This window comes from Zea mays, chromosome 1 (assembly GCF_902167145.1).
Source record: "Zea mays cultivar B73 chromosome 1, Zm-B73-REFERENCE-NAM-5.0, whole genome shotgun sequence".
NCBI classification, from domain to species: Eukaryota; Viridiplantae; Streptophyta; class Magnoliopsida; order Poales; family Poaceae; genus Zea; species Zea mays.
Window position 1 is genome coordinate 237,193,347 of NC_050096.1, and position 22,604 is coordinate 237,215,950.

A 22,604-nucleotide genomic window follows, 5' to 3' on the forward strand; every position below is an offset into this window, starting at 1 on the left:
GGAGCATCATAAGGGGAAGCATACAGAGGAGGAACACCGTACGAGCCACAGAGGATGAGCGGAAACTAGTACAGATACGAAGGAGGATATGGACAAGTGAAAGGGTGTGGAAGACGAGCTTTGGTGGATGGGGCTTCATCGTTGCTACGAGGAGCTAAAACAAGAATATAGATTTGCATAGCAGTTTTACATTCTATTAATTCGTAATCTAAAAAAGACAAGCAATTTAACATCTGAATAAGTATCTTTATCCATGCAGTAACGCAGAACAGGCTAGTAGAGGGGGGACGTGTGGCGGATTTGGGATTCTCCCTCTTTTTGTTGGCGGATTTGGGACATCCTAAGCAATGCGTTGAACGCGAACAGCCAACACACGATGCCTGATGCCTCCACCTGATTGACCGGTCCGTGTCATTGTTCGTCCGCCTTCTGCTCTCCCCTTCGTCCAACTCCAACCGGCGATCTGGCACGCACGATGCTTGCTTTGAGTCACATCGAGTGGTTGTCGTATGGGTCGCCATGCTCATTGTTATTTCAACGATGGTGATAGCGATGCTACCTGTTGCTGTCATCCTGCAAGCACGGGACGAAACCTTGTCGAGGACACACTAGTTAACGAATAGATGCAACTAGCCAAATTAGCTCAAACGTCTGCCCTGATTCAAGGTGAGCTTAACACTGCAGCCGTTCTGATCATCAAACCAGAAGGCCATCACATTTGGGGATCATAAAGGGTACACAAACTTGATCTTCCTTCAACAGCCGGTATAAGCTTATATGATAAAATCGATGGCCACCTCACTTTACAAAAACAAGCTGACCGGCCAACGCAAAATCAGGCCCATGGTAGATCACCATTCCGCGTGATCTGCCAGCGTATCACACTTTGTTGTTGAGATAATACAACACAACTTATCTCCCTCCCCAAATACACAATTTACGGCACATGTACAAAGGAGAAACACGAAAGAATTACGATGCTTACTGACCTATCTATGCTCTGAACAAATCTGAACTGTATGCCGCCGCAACTCAAACCTGTATGAACTGAGAGAGAAAAAATTCCGAAGATGACAGTGAGCTAGCCTTGCATCAACACCGACTCGGTGGCTTTTCTCAACTTGAAACTATGCATGAACTGGCTCTCTAAACTTGCCTTGCAGAGACATCCAGTTGTCACATCTGTTGTGGAACCACTGTGAAGGTCAAATCGTGAGGCCGCAAGGCACTCTGAACTAGGTCCTGCACTGTTTTGTTTCGTCTACAGACATCTGAGATTTCACCAAATCTATCTGTTATGGTATGGAGACTGGACCCAGAAGCAGCATCAGATATGGTGTTGAAGAAGCGCAAACGTTCTGCATCTGTTAGGGCTTGTGGCGGTATAAGATTAATGCTTTCCCTTGCCCAGTTCAGCATGTTCTCACCAAAGACTCTGCTAAGTGACAGCAGAACATAAGAAACCTGCGAAAAGGTACAGATCCACCCGTCAATTTTCATCTTACCGTCTCATGCTTTGCTCTAATTTTTTCCAGTAATACAATAAACTATCAAAAAAGTGATATAAGGGAAACTAAAAGTAATGCAGCCTATTTACACCTGAGACAGCACAAATGCAATAATCACCATAATTAATAGGGGGAAGACATTCAGGTCCACCTTTACAGTCATTTTTTTTCTATATTCTACACACTTAAAATTATGGACAGATAGTAACCAGATACTCCTAATGAGAGACTTCATTCCAAAATTTAGTCCGTTTTAGTGCCTATGTCAAACTTCTTTTTACTTTGACCAAGTTTATGGGAAATACACTAACATCATGTTACCAAATAAATACACTGTCAATACATATTTTATCATGGTTTTAGTGATATTAATTTTTTATTTTCTAGATGTTGCTGCATTTTCCTATAAACTTTGTCAAAGATAAGTTTGACTTGGGGCAGAACTAAAACGGCCTTTCAAAGAAACATGGATGATTTTCAGTTGAGTGAATGGCATCAACTATTAGAATCGTTACATGAAGTTGAGTTGGAGACAAAGAGATGTGATATATTGTGGTTTTGAGGCAAGTGGCAGATATTCTACGAAATCACTATATAGGGGGATAACATTCAGAGGCATTAGGGAGCAGCAAGTAGAGGAGATCTGGAAAATGAGGATACCACTTGAAGTTCAAATTTTTATCTGGATGGCTGTTCATGATCGGATAGGAACCGAAAATGGTCTGGGCCAGCTAACTGTAGGCTCTAGGCTGTGTGATCTTTTGAAAACAACTGATCACATACTGTTTCATTGCTCTTTGGCTTCTTTTCTTTGATCTTTTTTTCGTGATACCTTTGGCTGGGGCAATTCCCCACCAAGTTGAGTCCCTTTTGTAGAGGTGACAGGTAAATACAGAGGTATGTTGAGAGATTTTTTTTTCATTTGTGCAGGTTCTCTATGGTCGTTATGGAAGACTAGGAATGATATGGTGTTCAACAACAAGATCCTTGCATCGCCGGTGGTGGTGGTCCACAAGACGTTGATGATGCTATGCAACTGGAAGCCGCTGCTGAAGAACACAGCAGTGGAGAAAGCTGGTGAACTGATCAATCAATTGAAGCACAAGATTATGCATATGTAATTCTGTTTTGAATGTGTCTTTTGCATCTTTCTGAACTTAAGTTCTTATGCTTGTTACCCCTTAGTCAGGTAGTAGTTGTTTGGTTGAGTGAGAACTGTTTTTCTTTGGTGGAGAATTGAGCCATGTTTGGTGACACCTGGGTGCATTTAGAAGTTGTAAGCTCCTTTGTAAAACTGGTCTCCCCAGTGTCGGGTCAGGGTTTCAGCATTACGCCTTCTAATAAAGCTAGGCTAAAGCGTTCGATCCAAAGAATTAAGGAGCTAACGTTCCAGTCCAATATGTTGTTATGTAGTTAGTATTCCAGTAATTTTGTGACCAAATAAGAAACATATATGACAAACAATAAATAAAAAATGAACTATTTTTATTTGCCTCTTTGCATCAGTTTTTAGTGAAATATCTTATAACAACAGGAGAATGTTGATTCATGTCTTTCCAGCTGCTGGTAGAGAAAAAGAAAACATCATGTAATTGAGCATAGACTCGCTAAATAGGGTATTTCAACAAATGATCAATGGACACAAATGTAACAAACAATAATAAAAATGCCACTGTAATTTCTTTTTAATGCAATGACACAATTCTCATGCACATTTCAGATATTTTTGCTTAAAAAATATAAGATTTTACAACCCACCTCCTCCAGACGACCAGATGGTAGCGCCCCTGTTAAGGCAGCAATCATTATTCTAGTAAGGGTTGCGCCACGGTGAAGTATGATTGTGTTAATAACTTTACGGTACTGTCCCCCGTCAGATGAGTTTGGAAGGTCAATGACATCAGATAGAAAAGACAATATCGATTTACAGGCTTCCCTGTTACACAAAAGTTAGGTAACAACATTATACTTCAATACTGTAAAAACAAAACACAGGGAATAGGAATATCGTTTTCATAGATATAAGTGTTTGAACAAGATTGCTAGATGGTCAGATTCACTGATTCAGATCAACTCTGAAATGATTTTAATATATATCAATAAGGGCCTTGTATGTATAGAAATTTTTTCGAATTTGAACCAACTCAAGCATCTGTCTTGTATATGTGTATATATATATATATCAGCCATTGCACAGTAAGCCAATCTTCAGGCCATTACCTGTGTTGTATAGTTATACCAGCCATTGCACAGTCAACCAATCTTTGAAACATTTCTGTAGGTATAAATAGATCAGGACAGTAACGGATACATCTTGATGCTAACAAATAGCAATCATCAGCTATATCTGGTCTGGCAGTAAAATCCTAAAAATATAGTGCAATTTGGTCACTATTTGTGCTGCCAATGTGCAATTGTCACCTAGGAATGAAAAGAACAAATAATTACTTGAATCGTTCTGAGAAGTTGCACTGTATGGCTGAAAAGTATTTGTATCAAGTTAGTAAGATAGCCCGCACAAGATGGATCAGATCCAAAAATCTACAAAGAAAACAAAAAAATTGTCAGACAGGGAAAAAATACAGTTCAAGTTTATTACTCGACTTTTTGAAAATATAAATCAACCTTGATAACTTCACTGGACAAGTAAAGAAAACAAGACTGTTTGTGTTGTTGGTAGAGAGTTTGGATTTCTTCAAGCATTGCACCAATCGTCATTCCCATGACCCTTCCACATGTCCTTACCTTCACACAGAAAAGGCACGTTAGCATTAGTCTGCGGACAATGAATATCCAGATTATTGTAATCTGCTTCAATCCCCTTACTAGAAGCTAAAAGAACAAATCTAGAGCAAAATAAGGGCTTATTAGCAATCTCTAACTCCAGCTTTATTACTGGATGATAATTTGTACATTTTGGCAAGTACTGAAACAACAGTCTACAATGCCCTGAATTAGGCATGATAAGCTGAAACTTGCAAACTACCGGCACACTTTTCTGCCAAGCACCCTAGTGCATCAAGCATGATAAACTGAAACTTAGAAGGCTATGGTGTAGCCCTAGCCCATGCTCCACACTACTCAGAAAACATCAGGTAGACTTTCAATGCAACTTTTAATTAAACCGCGCTGACGTTGTCGCAGTAGACGAGGGTGGCGCGCTAAAGGTGGTTGTGGAGCTCGTGGAGGAGCTGGCGCATCCAGGAGGCCTCTGGCACGCCGTTGGCCACGGCGCGATACTCGGTCTCTACGTTGGAAGGGGAGATGACGGGATGCCACTTGACAGCCCAGCAGACACGGTTGGCGCCCAAGAACACGACATAACCGAAAGTGGACCGACGCGTGTCGGGGCAGGCAGCCCGGTCAACGTCGTTATAGACCACGAGGTCTGGCGTCGAGGATGATCGGAGTAGGAGCATGTAGTAGGAGCCGCGAAGGTAGCGCTGGATCCGCTTGAGAGTGGTGAGAAGGGGCGAAGCGACTGTACCATGCTCGTGGCGCCTGCTTGAGGCTATATAGGTAGCGGTTGAATCGGTACACCAGATCTAGGCAAGTAGCGTCAACGAAGCCGGTGGGCTGGCTGCACTAGACAGTCTCTGCCAAAGTGCCGTGGAGGAAGGCATTCTTGACGTCGAGCTGATGGATCGCCCAGTCCTAGGAGAGGGCGAGGGAGAGGACGGCACGAACCGTGGCGAACTTGACAACAAGGCTGAAGGTCTCGTCGTAGTCCACTCCAGGGCGCTGGGTGAAGCCCCGAAGGACCCAATGGGCCTTGTAGCGGTCGAGGGAGCCGTCTGAGGTTAGCTTGTGGCGAAAGAGCCAATTGTCGGTGACCACGTTGGTGCCTGGTGGACACAGCACTAGGTCCTAGGTGTGGTTGGTCGGTAGGGCCGTGTACTCCTCCATAGCGCGACGAAAGTGGGGGTCGGCGAGGGCGGTGCGAACGGAGGAGTGGACCGGGGAGGTGTCTGGAGGAATGACAGTCGTATCCACTACCAGGATCAGTCGGTCTACGGGGCAGAGAACGCCGACGGCACACCGAGTCACCATCGGGTGGACGTGCTCGGGGTCGCTGTGGATGGCGACCGGGTGGTACATAGGAGGCTCGGTGCGGGCCAGCGGGGCGTCGAGAGCCGCGGGCATGGCCTGCTCGCGGTGGTGATAGACAACGGCGAGGTCGGCGAAGCGAGCTGCACCCGGGTCTGTGGGCGCCGAGGTCACGTATGGTGCAGGCGTGGTCGTCGAGTCCGCGCGTGGCACAGGCGGGGTCGACAGGGCCACGTGTGGCACAGACGAGGTTGACGGGGCCACACGAGGTGCGGAAAGAGGCGCGAACGGAGGCGTCGTGACCACGCATGGCCCGGGTAGATGCGCGAGCAGAGGCGGCAGAGTCGCGCATGGCGTGGGCTACGGCGCAAGGCGTGGCGCCTAGAGTGGAGGGGGAACCGGATCGGACTCAAGGAGGGAGTCAAGATCAATAGGTGGGGAGGAGCCAGCAAGGGGAAACACGTCTTCGTCGAAAACAACATGATGAGAGATGAGGATGTGGTGTGAAACCAGGTCAAGACAGCGATACCCCTTGTGGTCAGGGGAGTAGCCAAGGAAGAGGCAGCGAGTGGAGCGAGGAGATAGCTTATGGGGAGCGGTGGAGGAAGTGTTGGGATAGCAGGCAAAGCCGAACACACGAAGGTGGTCGTAAGAGGGGGTTGTGTCGTACAGGACGAAGTTGGGAGTAGGGTGGCTCACCACCTTCGAGGGAAGGCGGTTGAGGAGGTGTGTGGTGGTGTGCAGGTCCTCTGCCCAATAGCTGGCAAGGAGAGACGCCTGAAAGAGAAGGCAGCGAATCATATTAGTGGTGCTGCGAAACTGCGATCATGCGTTCGGTCCGCCGTTTTGGGGAGAGGAGTAGGGGCACGAGAGACGCAACTGGATGCGATGAGTGAGAAAGAAAGAGTGGGAGGCATCGTTGTCGAACTCACGGACATTATCACACTGCAGGGCACGGACCGGGCGACGAAACTGGGTGGATACCTAGGCGAAGAAGTGTGTGAGGATGGTGAACGTGTCGGACTTCAATCGAAGAGGAAAATTACAAAGAAAATGGGAAAATCATCCAAAATCACCGGATAGTATTTATAACCAGACAAACTGAGTACAGGGGAGGTCCAGAGATCACAATGAACCAGATCAAAAGCCTGCTCGGCACTAGATATAGTGAATGGGAGACGAGTATGTCGGCCTAGCTGACAAGCATGACAGAGGCCCTCAAAATGTCTCCTACTACATGAAAGATCTAAACTACTGGTGAACTTAGTCATGACGTCGGGTCCTGGATGGCCGAGACGACGATGTCAAGTGGTGGAGGTGGAGACCAGGACAGAAGGTGGAGACGTGCCGATGGAGGAAGGTCGTTGCATGTAGAGGGGCCCCGAGCTATCACAGCAGGCGAAGGGGGTCCTGGTGGCCAGATCCTTCATAGAAAAAACAGAGGGGTCAAACTCAATGGAACAAGAGTTGTCGATGGTGAACCGACGAACATAACGAAGATTGTGGGTGATGTGAGGGGCTACGAGAACTTCGTTGAGATGAAACGGCCCAAGGAGAACCAAGGCACCTACGGAGGTGATTGGAAGAGCGGTGTTGTTTCCAACGACGATTGATGAGGGGTGGGAGGAGTGGGTGAGATAGGACCGAGAGAGCATGCCTGTTGTGGGAGTGGTGTGGTAGGAAGCACCTTAGTCGACCACCCAGTCGGAGGGGGATGGGGTCATCGCCATGGTACTGAAGGTGACGGCGAGGGAGGCAGGGTCCCATCCTCCATTCAGCAGGGGACCAAGGCGTGGTGGTCCCCGAGGGCGGGAGCTGGGGCGGTGCCGGAGTCGTCGGTGCCCTGCAGGGCAACAGCGGTGGCCGACGTCGGGTCCATGGGAGGAGAGGAGGCGGACTGCAGGAAGCCGACTGGCCAAGGGGAGGGGAGGAGTAGGGGTGAAAACAGGGGAATACAGACGGATAGAAGCTCATCATGTATCCTACCCTAATGTATTTAAAACAGATTCGAGATCGGATACGGGTAGTTAGAAACGGGACGGGTACAGATATAGGGACCAGATATTTATTCGGGCGAATATGTGACGGATACATATATTATTTGGCTGGATATCGGATACTTATCGGATAATGCATTAATTGCTTATCATAAAATATTTTTGTTTGACTACGAAATTGCAAATAAATTATCAAAACTAATAAACATTTTATAAGAAGATAACCTCAAGTTCCAACATAAAAATGGTAAAGTGAAGTATTGATTATGTTGAAACTTGGATACTTAGAGTGATTTCACATGTAACTCACGCAATAAGTGGAAATGAAATATAAGAAACGTTGACATCTTGTGAATTTTATGGTCCTATTATTTTTTATGACTATATGTGGCCATATGTTGTACCTCTGTATAATTTTATGAATTTCTGAGGCTATTTGTGCATTATTAATTTCCTTCTACATAAAATCATCAAAATATAATTAAATTCATAAAATACACTAGTTTTAACCCAAAATTGTAAAAAAGTTACCAACACTAATAAACATTCTATTCGAAGATAACCTCAAGTCCCCACATGAAAATGATAAGTGAAGTATTGATTATGTTAAAACTTCGATACATAGAGTGATTTCTAACGTAACTCACGCAATAAGTGGAAGTGGAACGGAAGAAACACAAGCATCTTGTGAATTTTATAGTCAAAATTTTGTTGAGTCTTCACTATATGTGGATATGTGTTGTGTCTTCATAAAAATTCATGAATTTCTGAGGCTATTTGTGTATTATTATTAATTTTTCTATAGAAAATCATCAAAATGCAATTAAATTCATAAAATATCCTAGTTTCACTCAAAAAGTGTCAATAAGTTACAAAACTAATAAACATTCTATACGAATATAACTCAAGTCCTCACATGAAAATGATAAAGTAAAGTATTGATTATGTTGAAACTTAGATACTTAGAGTGATTTCACATGTAGCTCATACAAATAAGTGAAAGTGGAATGGAATAAACGCGGGCATCTTATAGATCTTATGATCCAAACATTTTTTATGGTTATATATGGACATATGTTGTGCCTCCGTAAAATTTCATGAATTTTTTAGGCTATTTGTGTATTATTAAATTCTTATAGAAAATCATCAAAATACAATTAAATTCATAAAATATTGTAGCATCGACCAAAAACTCATGACTCAAGTTGGCTAATTTTTATTGACAAACTTCAAAAGAAAAAACCTTCGAAATTTTTTAGTCCTAAACTCTTTTCTTTATCTCATCTCGAATAAATTGACTTTTATTCCTTATTCAGATCTAATTCTATTGTTGAGACGGTTGAAAATCGTGTTTACTTGTTCCAGAATCCTTTATCTTTGAAAATTGAAAATAAGTTTCCAATACTAATAAATAGTCTATAAAAAGATAAACTTAAGTTCCCACATAGAGGTAACCTTAAGTCCCCATATGAAAATGATAAAGTCTATTAATTTGATATAAATTTGGACATTATTTCAATGAGTTTGGCCTAAAGATGTGTTTAAACAAAAATGTGATGCACTACAAAGTTATAGATCTCTTCGAGCTCTACAATTTTCATATAAACTTTATCTTCATCTGATTTCATATGTATAAGTTATGATTTTATAACTATATTATGCAAAAAAAACGAGTACCGAATTCCGGCTACCCGTATCCGACCCGAATATCCAGGTATTTACCGAGTAGTCCTCACTCCTTATCCGACCCGAATCTGAAGCTGCACTATCCGGGCATTACTCGTATATGTCCCGAATATAAAAATACTTGAATCTGTATCCGGAAAAACGGGTATTTGCACTATCTGTATCCGGTACCCGGCCGGTATACCCGGCCCGTTTTCAGCCCTAGGGAGGAGGCGGCGACCGACTGGGAGGTGCCGGCGGCGGTGAACAGGGGAGGAGAGGATGGCAGCAGCCGGCGGGGCCTAACAGCGGCTGCGCGGATCTGAGGGGGGAGCCTGAGCAGGGAAGCCGGGGTCTGGAGAGCCAGCGACGGGAGGGGCGCCGGCGGTTGGGGCTGACGGCCGGGGGGAAACGGCGGCGGTAGATGGGAGCCTAGAAGCCGGCGGCTGGGTGTGGCGAGGGAGGGAGGGAAGAGAAAATTGTAACCTACCTCTATACCATGTGGGAAACCCTAACCCTAACACAGAGTTAGGGGTTGTATTAATAGACTGAGTTAGCTGGGTATGGCCCATTACACAGGGTAAACCCCAAACCCTAAATGGGTATTCTAACAATAATAGTTCCATAATGCATTCTCAATGGCATTTCCGCACTTGCATAAGATTTGAGCAGAAATTATATCAAACAATTTATATGCTAAACAAGTCACAAACTTACAGCAAATTTGCAAGATCGGCATATTGACTCCATGGTACGGGTATCCCATGCTCGTCTGTGCACAAGAGTATAAGTAGGATGGAGGAGAACATTCATGTATATAACAGTAATAGGAACTTCTATCAATAACTCCATGGTATCATACTTACTGATCAAAGATACTCTTGAGTGTCGGCCAATATCTATATACAGCTTCAGCAACTACTTCTGGTTGTTTCACATTGCTGGAACAATTTGGAGGATTCAGTAAACAAACACATTTTTCAATGGAAAAAAAAAATAGAAATAGAAGGCCGCCACCTGAAAATGCTTGATAGTCGGTCTATATGTACAGTTAAATGCCGAGCAGGGACTTGTTGAAGAACTTGATCACCTTGCTGGATTAATTCCTTTTATTGAAGAAAACAAATTATAGAACGGATTCATTAGGCAGGTCCAATTGACTACAACAATTGCTACCTACTTGCAAGGGATTGATTACTGGCTGGCAGATTAGCTCCAGGGCTCTACTAGCAGATTCTGGTGGAAGCGTTGTAATAACCGCACTGAAAGAAGTGTATCAGAATACAACAGCATGAAAGGTGAGTACTTGAGACAACCAAAAAAGTTTTACTAACAAAAATAGCCAAGTTGGATGGGAGGAATCATAGAACCTTAGGGCTTCAACCAAATGCAACGAGTCCTCTGAAGAAACTTTATAACCACCAACTCCACTGATTGCAATATGGTATATCTGGAAGAGGCCATCCAGGGACCCTGAGAACTTTCTCCTACAGTCTTATCACCAAAAAAAAAGGATAAATTAAACAAATTGTAACAAAGCCAGAGGTCTAGTTGGTACATGAAACCTAATATGCTGAAACCTACCATGATATCAAAGTTAGAGGTCTCGAGTTCGAGTCCTCTGGCCTAACTTGTCATACTTTGCCTAACTTTTTCTGTCTAAGGTTACAATTCGGGCGACTAACCTTAGACACAGTTAGCAGCAAAACAAACAGGCCCTAAGTCCTCTGCCCCTTTATTTCCACGTTTGTGCCTTCTCTTTGACAGTTTGACTGCATGTGAGTGGGAGTTTTTTTGACCGGGTGTGAGTGGGAGTGTTGAAATATAAAGTGGATTGTCCACCTTTTCCCAGCAGCTTAACTTTTGGATTCATCAGGTTGGTACATAAAACCTAATACCCCACACTATTCAACAGCACTAGCACTTCAGGATTTGCCACCAGACACTATCACACACCACTGAGGAAATGGGGTGCCACACATCATGAATGGAATTTAATAGAATAGAACAGCCTTACTAGTCACAGGCAAAGACCAGAAAAAAGGGGCTTAACTCTCTGATCATCCTGGGGGCTTGGTGTCTATGGCTTCAGAGAAACAGAGCAGTGTTCCATGGGGAGTCTCCATCATTACCCAGGATTTTTAGGTGTTTCTCGGATGAGTACGCTTGCTGGGTAATAGCAGGAGCTAAGGAGTTTGGGAGCTTGGGCTTAGTTGCTGCCCTGGGCGAGGTCGGTTCAGGTTTCAGCATCAATCTGTAATTACCTTCGGGTTTATGTGGGTTTTTGGGAGATTTGCTCAGCAACATCTCCTCTCTAATATATAAGATGCGCAGTTCTCCTGCGCGTTCTATAAAAAAAAAGTCACAGGCAATAGCCAAACAGTACCAAGCTAGACTTATTAAAACAAATAAGACAATTCCCCAAAAGAAGCACAAAGATAATGCACTGCTAAGTAGAAGCAGATGCATACCTTCACATATGTACTTAAAGGCCATAGAAGCAGCCGCAGCTGTATCCTCCGATGTACTCATACCCTTATTGAGAATATCAACTAAAGGTGGTAGAATAGATAATTCAGCTGGTGCAGCATCAATCCATTTTGAAAATGCTCCAATGGTTGAACAAACTGTAAGTATATTTCAGAACATTGTGATAAACAGGACAGGTAAACCATTTATTGCATGGTCGTTATTCAAAAGCACGCAGCTAGTAGGATCACAGTGAATATAACCAAGTAACTCAGTAGAATAAAAACCTGTCAATGGGAATAAGCAGCTCTAACTGTCACAAAAAATAACATCTTGATAGAGCTAACCAGCTACTGCCTACTGAGCAGGTACAGCAAAGAATTAAATAAACACAGTGCAAAGATCAAGGACTTCTAAACTATCTGCACGGTGAAACATACCTGTTTGTAGCAACTGCTCATGGTGAGGAAGGCAGGGAAGCAGTGACATAACCTTTAGAAAACAATAACAGCGCATGATCAACATCAAATAAGAATTCAGTGCAAACAACGCAGGAAGTACATGTTCCAAACACAGAAGGTAGCTTATCAGAGGAAGATCTTGTAGATAATCGAATTAATGAAGAACAGCCAATAGCATTGTGGGACAATCAATATGCTATCAATACCTGTGGTAAAATTTCCCTCTCCTCAATTGAGACTGATCTCGCAATTGCTTGTATACAGAACAGAGCAGCCTCTACAGGTTGCCACTTGGGGTTCTGCTCATTGTTGCAGCTCCCATATGCCTAAAATAAAAAAGTGAAAAACTGTTACTATTGAGAACTAAAGAAACTTTTATAGTGCAACTCTGGGCAGGCAATATTCAGTAGGTTTGAAAGAAAACTGAAGCCTGAGGTTAAGCAATCATCGTTATGTTGTTAATATCTAGTCCCTACGTCCCAAAAAGAATGCACACATTTTGAGATCTAACACTATGATTTACAAATATGTGCATAAATTTGAGAATAAAATTTGATCAAATTTGCACATATTTCACAGCAAACTTTGGAAAATTTTGGAAGCATCTTACACATCTTGTTTATCCCTTCACTAGACTCACTCAGGGTGTTTGGTTGTGTCTGGATCGAAGGGCATTGGAGGGAATTAAATCCCTCCCTACTCAAAATTGAATAGAAGGGGATTTAATCCCCCTCAATCCCCTTTGATCCAGACGCAACCGAACAAGGCTCATGTGAGAGCCTCCAGCACTAGGTCTGCCCTTGACACATCTTGCCCATTTATTCAAGCATAACAACCATAAGTTTAACAGGATGGAGACCATGAGGCGCTCATAGTTCTCCACAACGCCCATCAACTGCACCACCATAAGTCTGCAGCAGGGGTTGCTATGCACTACTTTCACACTCATGTCTTGCATCCCCTATTCCTCGCAAGCAGAGTAAAATTCAAAAGTTATCCAAGACTATCACAACCAATTTACCAGATCAATGGAGGCTGGGTGATCAGGACACTTCTTGAGCGCGTCAAGGTCACAGGAGCAGTGTGCAAAGGTCCTCCATGGCCTCTTCACCTCTTGTTGCTTGCTGCCTTTATATGTGGCCACTTCACTGCTTCTTGCTTGCTGATTTGCTCCGTGGCCGACAGGATGCAGCGGAGTGCAATTTCAGTTCAGATTGTGTGCCTCCTGCTCTTGTAGATGGTTCCTCCGTGAGCCTCCTTGCACTCAGCCCCACTTCATGCCACCAGCCTCTGCCAGCTACCGACACAGGTGCTCGGCTCAAGCAGCCGCCACCAGTGGTGCTCAACTCAACTTTCTGCCCCCATCTGCTCTTAGAGATGCCACATGGCCACTCCCCTCATCCACCCCACCTCCCCCGTCCCGGTCATCACTCATGCCAATCGTCATCAGCAGGTTAGGCTTCAGGACAGGAAAAATGTGTGGCAACTTGTTTGGTCATGTGAGAGCTGAATCGGTCTGTGGATGACACTATAAAGGAAAGGGCAGTTTGGTGTTTCCATGTGGTTTCTTTTGTTTCTTTGTTTATTAATACCCCAACATTGAACAGACGTCCAAATTGAGGGCAAATGGCTCCTTAGCAAGGTTTTAAAGTCGTCCGACTAATCGCGATTAGTCGCGATTAGTCGGCCTTATCGCTAGTCCGAGCTCGATTAGGGTCTCCGACTCGACTAGAGCGACTAGATAGCGATTAGTCGTCCTAGTCGTCGACTAATCGCGATTAGTCGTCCGACTAGGGGTTATGGTCGACTAGTTATGCCTGTTTTGGGCCACTAATCCGACCTCTATTATGTGGGTCGGCCCACCATTTGTACACAATACAAACGTTGTTTTGCCCTATGCCCCTGCTTGTACCAATACGGTACGCACTGTTGCGCGTGCGCTCTTCCCCAGCTCAGCCACCCCTTCTCTAGCATCGCCGCCTCTTACCCATCGTCGCCGATCTCCTCTCCTGCTGCCCTGTTGTGCTTTGGCGGCCCACTGCTCGAGCAGCAGCTGCGCTCCCTCCATCACGCGGCGGCTGTAGTCTGCAGAGCCCCCTCCAGCGTGTTCTCGTCCTCCTCCGTTATCTGTTTAGAATTCAGAGATTGAGATGAGGACCTCTTCGTACGGTAATTGCTCTGATATTTTGGTTGTTCAGTGTTCTCTGTTCACTAACTGAGCAGTATTGTGCCCGCCTTGGCCTCCTCTTGAGTTGTGCTTCACTTGATTGTTGTGCCACTACATATGAGAATAGGAGGCGACATAATAATGTTGAAGTCATCTTCCCAGAATTTGTGTTGCCCCAGCCCAAGAACGATGGCAGTGGCACTGGCATAGTTCATGCAGTCCTGCAGTCTAGCTAGGCAACTACAGCTATATATATTCATATATATTGATATATATACACACACATATGGTCCTGTTATAGGTGGACGACTATAGGACGACTAGGAGTCGACTAGGCTCGACTAATCGAGCAAATGGACGACTAATCGCGATTAGTCACCTTATCGGTACTCAGGCGACTAGAGTCGACTAGCCGACTTTAAAACCTTGCTCCTTAGGTTTCAAAAGGAGGGGGTAAAAACACAAAGTGGCAAAAGATGCGGTAAAATCACAATCGGTTGCCATAGGACGAGCAAGAACACCAAACTCCCAATAAAAATTGTGTAAAATCTAGGATTGTCTATAAATATTTAGCCATCGTTCAAGAAATCAATAGCATATTGGTCAATGTACTATCTTTTTTCCTCAAACATATAGGAAAATTGTGTATCATTTCATTAAAGAAGAAAGTATTAGGATGTACTCCCTCCGTCCCAAAAAGAATGCAAGTCTACATTTGTTATGCGCCAAACAATTTGAAGTTTGACAAAACTTTAAAAACAAGTACTAAAATTTATGATATCAAATTTGTATTGCCAAATTCGTCATACTGATATTTCATAGTATTACCAATTTGAAGTCATAAATGTAGATATTATTTCCTAAAACTTAGTCAAACTTAAGATGGTTTGACTTAGGGGGTGTTTGGTTCGAGAGACTAAAATTTAGTCTGTGTCACATCAAATGTTTGAGTGTCTATTACGAGTATTAAATATAATCTAATTATAAAACTAATTACACAACTAAAGGTTAATTTGTTTTCTAATTAGACTATATTTAATACTCGTAATAGGTATTCAAACATCCGATGTGACAGGGCTAAAATTTAGCCCCGTCCAACCAAACACCCCTTTAGACTAACCTAGAATTACAGACTTTTGGGGACAGAGGTAGTAGACCCTAATTGGCTCACAAATCAATGAATATGTCATTTCATAAAAAGCAATCCTACTGTCGGAGGCTCCCATATAAATGTGGTCTGAGGAAGGGATAAACCGAGGCAAGCCTTCCTCCACAAATGCAGAGAAGCTGCTTCAAACCCGTGACAAAGTGAGACCACTAGGCTTGCCCTTCAAATATGACATTGCAGAAACAAAAAAAACCAAACATCCAAACACCAAGAGAAAGGAAAAATAACTATAAATGGGCACAAATATCATCTGGAGATGCCTCACCCTCATTGTACACCACAAAAACTTACATTAAACGCCTTCTATTAGCACCTTGGATGTTGACGGACACCATTAAACACAAAATCATTGTGATGCTTCCAAATTCCCCATATATAACTAAAAGGACCATTGAATTATATCCTTTTTCGAGTGCTTTTTTCTATCCTCTTGAGAGCCCCACACCTCCAGATAGAGGGGATGGATCTCTTGCTGGCGGTAGTGTAGCATGGCTTAGAGACAGACCTTTTGGAGAACATAAAAAAACTTCCTATGACGCAAGAAACTATATACTATATGATATTTATATTTTGCAAAACAACGTTGGAGGGGGGCCTCTACAGACTGCAGCAGCCGCGTGATGGAGGGGGTGCAGCTGACGCTCGAGCAGACTGGAGAGGGCCACCGGAGCACAGCAGGGTGGCAGGAGAGGAGGGCGATGGAGAAGGTGCGGCGGACTTGGAGAAGGGTACACACGTGAGCGCGACTATGCGCTGCGTAATGTGTGTACCGTATTGGTACAAGTAGGGCAAAACAATGTTTGTGATGTATAGATGGTGGGCTGGCCCATGTAACAGAGACCGGATTAGTGGCCCAAAACAGGCAAAACTAGTCAACCACTATACCTAGTCGGATGACTAATCGCGATTAGTCGGCGACTAGGACGACTAATCGCTTCCTAGTCGCTCTAGTCGAGTCGGAGACCCTAATCGAGCTCCCTCTAGCGATAAGGCCGACTAATCGCGATTAGTCGGACGACTTTAAAACCTTGACCATGACTGTCGCCTGTCCTCCCTTGCAGCCAAGGCCACTCCTTGGAAAAGTCTATGGTTTTTTTCTCCATAACGTTACAATGTCTTCCTTTGTCTTGCCTCTGTTCAAACGGTGTTTCTTGAGCCTGATCGCACATCACATAGCAAGCATTGGACTGGATGCGAGTCCTGTCCCATTCTAATTTATCAAATGTCTAGCACCGTTTGAACTCGGCCTCTGCGCTGAAGCATTGGACTCGGCATCTGCGCTGAAGCGGGAGACGACAGACTGTCGCTTGGCGGCCTAGGAGACAAGGTTGGCACCCAGGAACACGGCATAGCCGGAGGTGGACCGACACGTGTCGGGACGGCCAGTCCAGTCAGCGTCGGTGTAGCCCACGAGTTCCGACGTCAAGGAGGGTCGAAGTAGAGATGGGGCTCCCGCGGAGGTAGCGCAGGATCCGCTTGAGAGCGGAGAGATGGGGCTCCCATGGGGTGTTCATGTGGAGGCACACCTACTAGATAGCGTAGGCGATGTCAGCCTGTAGAAGGTCAGGTACTAGAGGGCGTCGGCCAGGCTCCGGTAGGACGTCGCGTCGACAATCGGGGGCCTGTCGTCCTCAGAGAGCTTCGCCTGAGTGTCAACAGGCGTGGAGTAGGGCTTGCAGTCGAACATGCCAGCCCGCTCCAGAATGTCAAGAGCGTATTGTCGCTAGTGGAGGAAGAGACCCTTAGACCGATGCTCGGCGGTGATGCCGAGGAAGTGGTGAAGAGGCCCTAGGTCTTTCATCGCGAACTCCCGTTGAAAGGCGCAAATCGTGCGTTGTAGAAGGTCAGCAGTGGAGGTCGTGAGCACAACATCGTCGATGTAGAGCAAGAGGTAGACAGTATCGTCGTCGCGGCGGTAGATGAACAGGGACGCGTCCGACTTGGCCTCGACGAAGCTGAGGGAGTCCAAATATGAGGCGAAGCGACTATACCAGGCCTACGGCGCCTGCTTGAGGCCATAAAGGGAGCGGTTCAGTCTGCAGAACAGATCTGGACAAGTGAAGTCGACAAAGTCGATGGGATGGTTGCAGTAGACCGTCTCCGTCAGTGTGTCGTGGAGGAAGGCATTCTTGACATCGAGCTGATAGACCGTCTAGTCCCGGGAGAGGGAGAACGGCCCGAATGGTGGCGGACTTAATGGCGGGGCTGAAAGTCTTGTCGTAGTCCACTCCGGGGCACTATGTGAAGCCCCGAAGGTCTCGTCGTTGTCCGCTCCAGAGTCGCGGTGTTTGCAACCGGGTGGTACACCGGGGGCTCAGTGCAGGGACGAGCAGGCGGGTCGACGGGGGCGAGGGAGCAGCCTGCCCGCGATGGTGGTAGATGAGGGCGGGGTCTGCAAAGCGAGCCAGACAGGGGGCAGGCGCCACGCTCGTCGACTGGGGCGCGCATGGCGCGGACGAGGTCGATGGAGCCGCGCATGTCGTGTAGCTATGTGCGCCCAGACCGCGCGCAGTTGCTCCGAGCGAAACGACGTGAGAGGTGCGGCCAAAGGTGAGTACGCCCGCGGGGAAGGCAGACGGGCGGTTGTGGTCGGCGGCGCGAGTCCTGACGGCTGGCGACGGAACGACGGCGCTCGCAAGTCCAAGGCGAGGTGGCCATCGGCGGCGCAGCATCTAGCGGTCAGAAGCGGCACGACGCCTAGCGGCTAGAGGAGAGTGTGCGGCCAGCAGTGGCGTGGTGGCCAGCGGCTAGAGGAGATCGCGCCCAAGGTGGGAGAGGGGCAGCGGAGGGAACGGTGGTGGGTGGTGGCCGGCGGCCAGGGCAAGACAGGGCCGACGGTTGTGGGGAGAGGGAGGGAGAAGAGAGAGAATTGGAACCTAGCTATGGTACCAAGTTGGAGAATGGAAACCCTAACACGACGTTGGTACTTATATTAATAGACAAGTGATGTTGAGCCTAGCACATTACACAAGGGTAGGAAGGTAATTACAAGGGGCTAACCCCAAAATCCTAAGTGAGGCTCTAACAATACTATTAACATCTTAAACCATATCGATTGTGTACAATACTATTTTTTATTTGAATATTATTGTATTACTGACAAACTAGCCCAACAACCCAAAATCCATATATACTAAAAAAAGAAGGGCCAGACAAATCTATAATAGAATAATTGTTGTTTCAATAAAAGAGAAGCGTTCTGGAGAAGAAACTCATGTGATAATAATGAGCACAATATGCCAAAGTAACAGAAAAAGTAAATAAATCATAAAATACATCGAGTAAGAAAATTGCCAAGCCAACAAAGAGATTTAGCACAAGATCTCAGAAACAAAACAACAGAAATAGTTCAAGTCACCTGAGCTAGCTTGGTGGAAAGTAGCTTTAGCGTCGAGTCACCCCCAAGAACTTCAGTTGCATCAAGTAGCACATCACTAACAGCTGAAACACGAATGGTCGTATTGTCTTACAATTGTATTGCACAAGATAGGCAAAATGGACTGATGAAACCAGCTAAAAGAAATCATGTATTCTACCATATCTAACATGTCTAAAATCCCTGCGGTCTTCCTCGGAAAAGGTGTGATAGTCCTCAGGGTATTCAACTCGAAAACTGACCTGATGAGGAAATCAACACAATATAAGAAATCAGACCCATGAAATCAAATAACTCAGTGGATATTGCTGATTTCATTACATGGCAAGATTATAGGAAGGATGTCATAAAATCATCGGTCCTCAAATACGTACCAGAGAGACCAGAGTTTCAAACTTTGGACGAAATACTTGTAATCTTCTGTTTTTCTCAGCTTCGATTGCCACCTCTGATCCATATGATACATAAGAGTCCCTAAAATACATGAAGCGTCGAAAACATTATTTCTCAGGCAAAGCACATAATTTTAATTAGGTTAGTAAATTACCTCTTGATCAGGTTACGCTTAAGACGGTGCCAGAAATTAAATGTCATAGACGAAATATCAAATTCCAGAAGTGAAGTAACTTCTAGCAATGCGTTCACTATTTGAATTGAATCATCTGAACCTGGTAAGGCTCAAACATTAAAAGTAAATAAATGGGTCATTGGAAAAAGAAGGGTCTCGATGGTGATCAGCATAATCAATAAAATTTACCTGTGGCAATCAAGTCAACATAGGATTCACCCATGTCTGCATATAAACGAGCAATAGCTTTTACATCTTCTTCATCCTAAAAATGTGCCAAAGGGTCAAAATAGAAGCAAAACAACACATGCATTTCTACATATTTACCAAACATTCAAGGTATAAACATATAAAATATAAAAAAAGATAAATATTATAAGCACTTGTTAATATATTTTCTCGTGGAGTTTAGTGGCAATAAAGAAGAAATAGGAAATGGTGGACCAAGGAGTAGTCTGTTCTTAGGGATCTGTATGTACTGCAGCAGTGAGAGGACAGACACAGCATGGGGAGAAATGATGAAAGGCAACATGGTAACAGTTTGATAGGCCATGTTCAATGCCACATCAAGACTATCAGTAAACCTAGCAGAGATTCAGGCCACTACCACAAACAGAGTTAACATTTAGGGGTCTCCCAAAGTAATTTAAGACGGGTGTGGGTGACGGCGGTGAGGGTGACACAACCATGCAACTTCAGGGACAAATGGAGCAATTCTCTCTTTATTTTTTTAAAATTTTCCTCTGCAAATCAACTGGATGCATTTGTGTTTTTTTTAATTCTCTCTTTATTGTTTATCATAAAATCTCGCCCAACAGTCAGATTATTTTAAAAGCTCAGACTTGGATGCATTTGTGTTTGTTCAGAAACAAAAGTTAAAAATATACTTCCAAAATTCAAAGATGCACTAAAAGAGTTTGCTTTAGACAGGAAACTGTGAATTCATGGATAAAATAACTTTACCAGCCCAAACAACAATAAAGCATGTTAGTTCCTTTTGTTAGACAGGATTATATGCATATGGACCATGGGCTTAGCTTAGACTAGCCCAGCCGTATATCCCTCTACACAGGCTCCAGCCAGGGCATGTCCAGGAGATTTCCTTCTACTATAAGTCCAGAATTATGTAGATTGAGTTCTTTTAGGCAAGAATATTGGAGGTTGGTTATGTTTCTATAAGCCACCCCTGTTCTTGCCTATATATTCACGAACATTGCATCTCAACAATCAATCTACTGCTTCTTGCAATCTACAATGCTTACTCCTTTTCATTGTGCATTCCAATGACAGATAACTAAAAAAGGGCTAGAGTGACTCGTTCCTAAATCCTAATTACTGTGCTACAAAAAATTTGAATTTTCCGGAATCACCAACTAAGTACATTAATCCCACCAAATGATATGTGCAAGCATGAAGATTGAGGAGATAAACTTAACACCCAAAACATGAAGAGGAATTTGACAGATATAACGACCATCTATGCAGAATATGGCCAGAGATGTCATACCTTAGATGGATCTTTGAGCTGCTCTTTCAGACCCATAATATGAGGGACAAGAATTTGAATGAGCGGCATTCGCTCAGCAATAGCACCAGAGCCATGAGATACAGTAGCATGTATCAGTTCAGATGTAACTGGAATTAGAACATTAACTATATCAGTGAGGTTCCAAAAAAACCAAAGGCATGAGAGTTGCTGGAGTAGTCATCTCAGGTGTAACTAACTACTCCCTCCATTCCAATATATAAGGCGTAACCACCTCTGGTTCAAAGACCAAGAAATGTATTTAATACTTTCTATCAACACTAGTACTATTGCATTGATGTACGTGTGTCTAGAGAGAGCATGTCTTATATTATGGGGCAAGAACAAAAAGTGGCTATGCCTTATATTATGGGACGGAGGGAGTACAGCCATTCCCAGTATTAACTACAGCCATTCTCAGTAGGGATGCAAGTTCACTTGTTTGGAATCATTGGGCCGACCTAAAACTTACGAAAACGAACTAGAATGGCATGCCACAATGCCACATAGATAACCTAGGAGAAGAAGTGAACTAAACTAGCTGACCTAGAAAACACTGGGTACCCACTTGGATGCCTAGCTCAGAGTGTTGGTCTGGCCAAGCTTAGTTTATCCTGTAAACCAGCTTTTACTACCTTATAAGCCCAGAAAACAAGCTAAAGCGACAAGCTTGAAAAGCTGTTTGGAAGAATTTTGAGCAAACAACAGTGACTCTTTAATATTAATCCCATGCAAGTTGGGCACACTAAAGAGCAGACCCGCCGGAGGCTCCCACATGAGTGGGATCTAAGGAAGGGATAAATCAAGACAAATCTTCTCCCACAAATGCGGAGACGTTGCTTCAAACCCGTGACCTGATGACTCAATAAGACAGCTCTCACCACTGCACCAGCAGGCCTACACCCCACAAGTTGGGCACATTAGAGATATGTAATATTTTTCTACCTTTTATTAAGCAAGCAAAAAAGGGGGATGACTAATCATCCTCACTTCAATTGGATATCAGTGAACCACAGTAACAGAATCATGAGAACCAAGTGAATAAAATATAAATCCCAAACATCAAATGCATGCTAGCAGTCAAACAGGATACTTCATAGTTCATACAATGAAGCAGCTCTGCGGCTGGAGGAAACAACGTGGACTTTGGTGGAAGGCAATGGCACGTAAAGGAGATGGCAGCTTTTGGAATCCAGTCTTGGCAACAGCCAACAAGCATGGCAGCTCCATAACCCTAGGAAGCCACCACAACTCAATGACAAGCAGCAACTGCAGGACTGCTACCTGCAAATCTTTATTGTAGGCTGTAGTGGCAAGGGCGATGTGAGAGTATCCTGGAGTTCCCATGTATACAAACAAAAATAGAATGGAGCATGAAAATCCTTCAAGGGTGCAGTTTAGAAGTTGCTCTCTGTGAGACTGACCTCTGCGTTGTTCGAGAAAAAAAAAAGAAAAAAAATCCACCTATCTGTCCAGAACATAGTGTTTGACCCATCCCCAACCTCAGAAATCAGCACCCTAGGAAGAAAGCCCGAGCCTTGCTTGGGACCTGTATGGGAAGGCCTGTCCAAGGGCATCCTGGATCGGTTTTTTGTAGCCATAGCCATCTCATGTGGAGGGCCCAACAAAGTTCTGGGAGACTAGAGATTCTCA

The 22,604-nt window shown here is 44.5% G+C and overlaps 1 protein-coding gene across 2 annotated transcripts in view; it reads right to left on the reverse strand.

The window, feature by feature from the left end:
- Nucleotides 1-750: 750 nt before the first annotated feature.
- LOC100382556 (uncharacterized) overlaps nt 751-22,604 on the reverse strand; it is a 33,691-nt gene continuing 11,837 nt past the window's right edge. Inside the window, exons 9-27 of one of the 2 annotated variants that reach the window (XR_552450.4) lie at nt 20,934-21,061; nt 19,616-19,691; nt 19,406-19,526; nt 19,233-19,332; nt 19,019-19,100; nt 18,841-18,923; nt 12,354-12,473; nt 12,127-12,178; nt 11,689-11,844; nt 10,588-10,711; nt 10,398-10,479; nt 10,235-10,323; nt 10,084-10,158; nt 9,935-9,989; nt 4,134-4,253; nt 3,957-4,049; nt 3,729-3,783; nt 3,267-3,444; nt 751-1,464 (exon numbers count right to left, since the gene is read on the reverse strand). Coding sequence is in view for 1 of the 2 variants with exons in the window: in NM_001361666.1 (NP_001348595.1) it covers nt 1,177-1,464; nt 3,267-3,444; nt 3,729-3,874; nt 3,957-4,049; nt 4,134-4,253; nt 9,935-9,989; nt 10,084-10,158; nt 10,235-10,323; nt 10,398-10,479; nt 10,588-10,711; nt 11,689-11,844; nt 12,127-12,178; nt 12,354-12,473; nt 18,841-18,923; nt 19,019-19,100; nt 19,233-19,332; nt 19,406-19,526; nt 19,616-19,691; nt 20,934-21,061 (2,168 nt within the window). In the remaining variant the exon portion in view is untranslated. Of the gene's footprint in view, nt 1,465-3,266; nt 3,445-3,728; nt 3,875-3,956; nt 4,050-4,133; nt 4,254-9,934; nt 9,990-10,083; nt 10,159-10,234; nt 10,324-10,397; nt 10,480-10,587; nt 10,712-11,688; nt 11,845-12,126; nt 12,179-12,353; nt 12,474-18,840; nt 18,924-19,018; nt 19,101-19,232; nt 19,333-19,405; nt 19,527-19,615; nt 19,692-20,933; nt 21,062-22,604 lie in introns of both variants that reach the window. The other variant, NM_001361666.1, reaches the window with a different exon arrangement.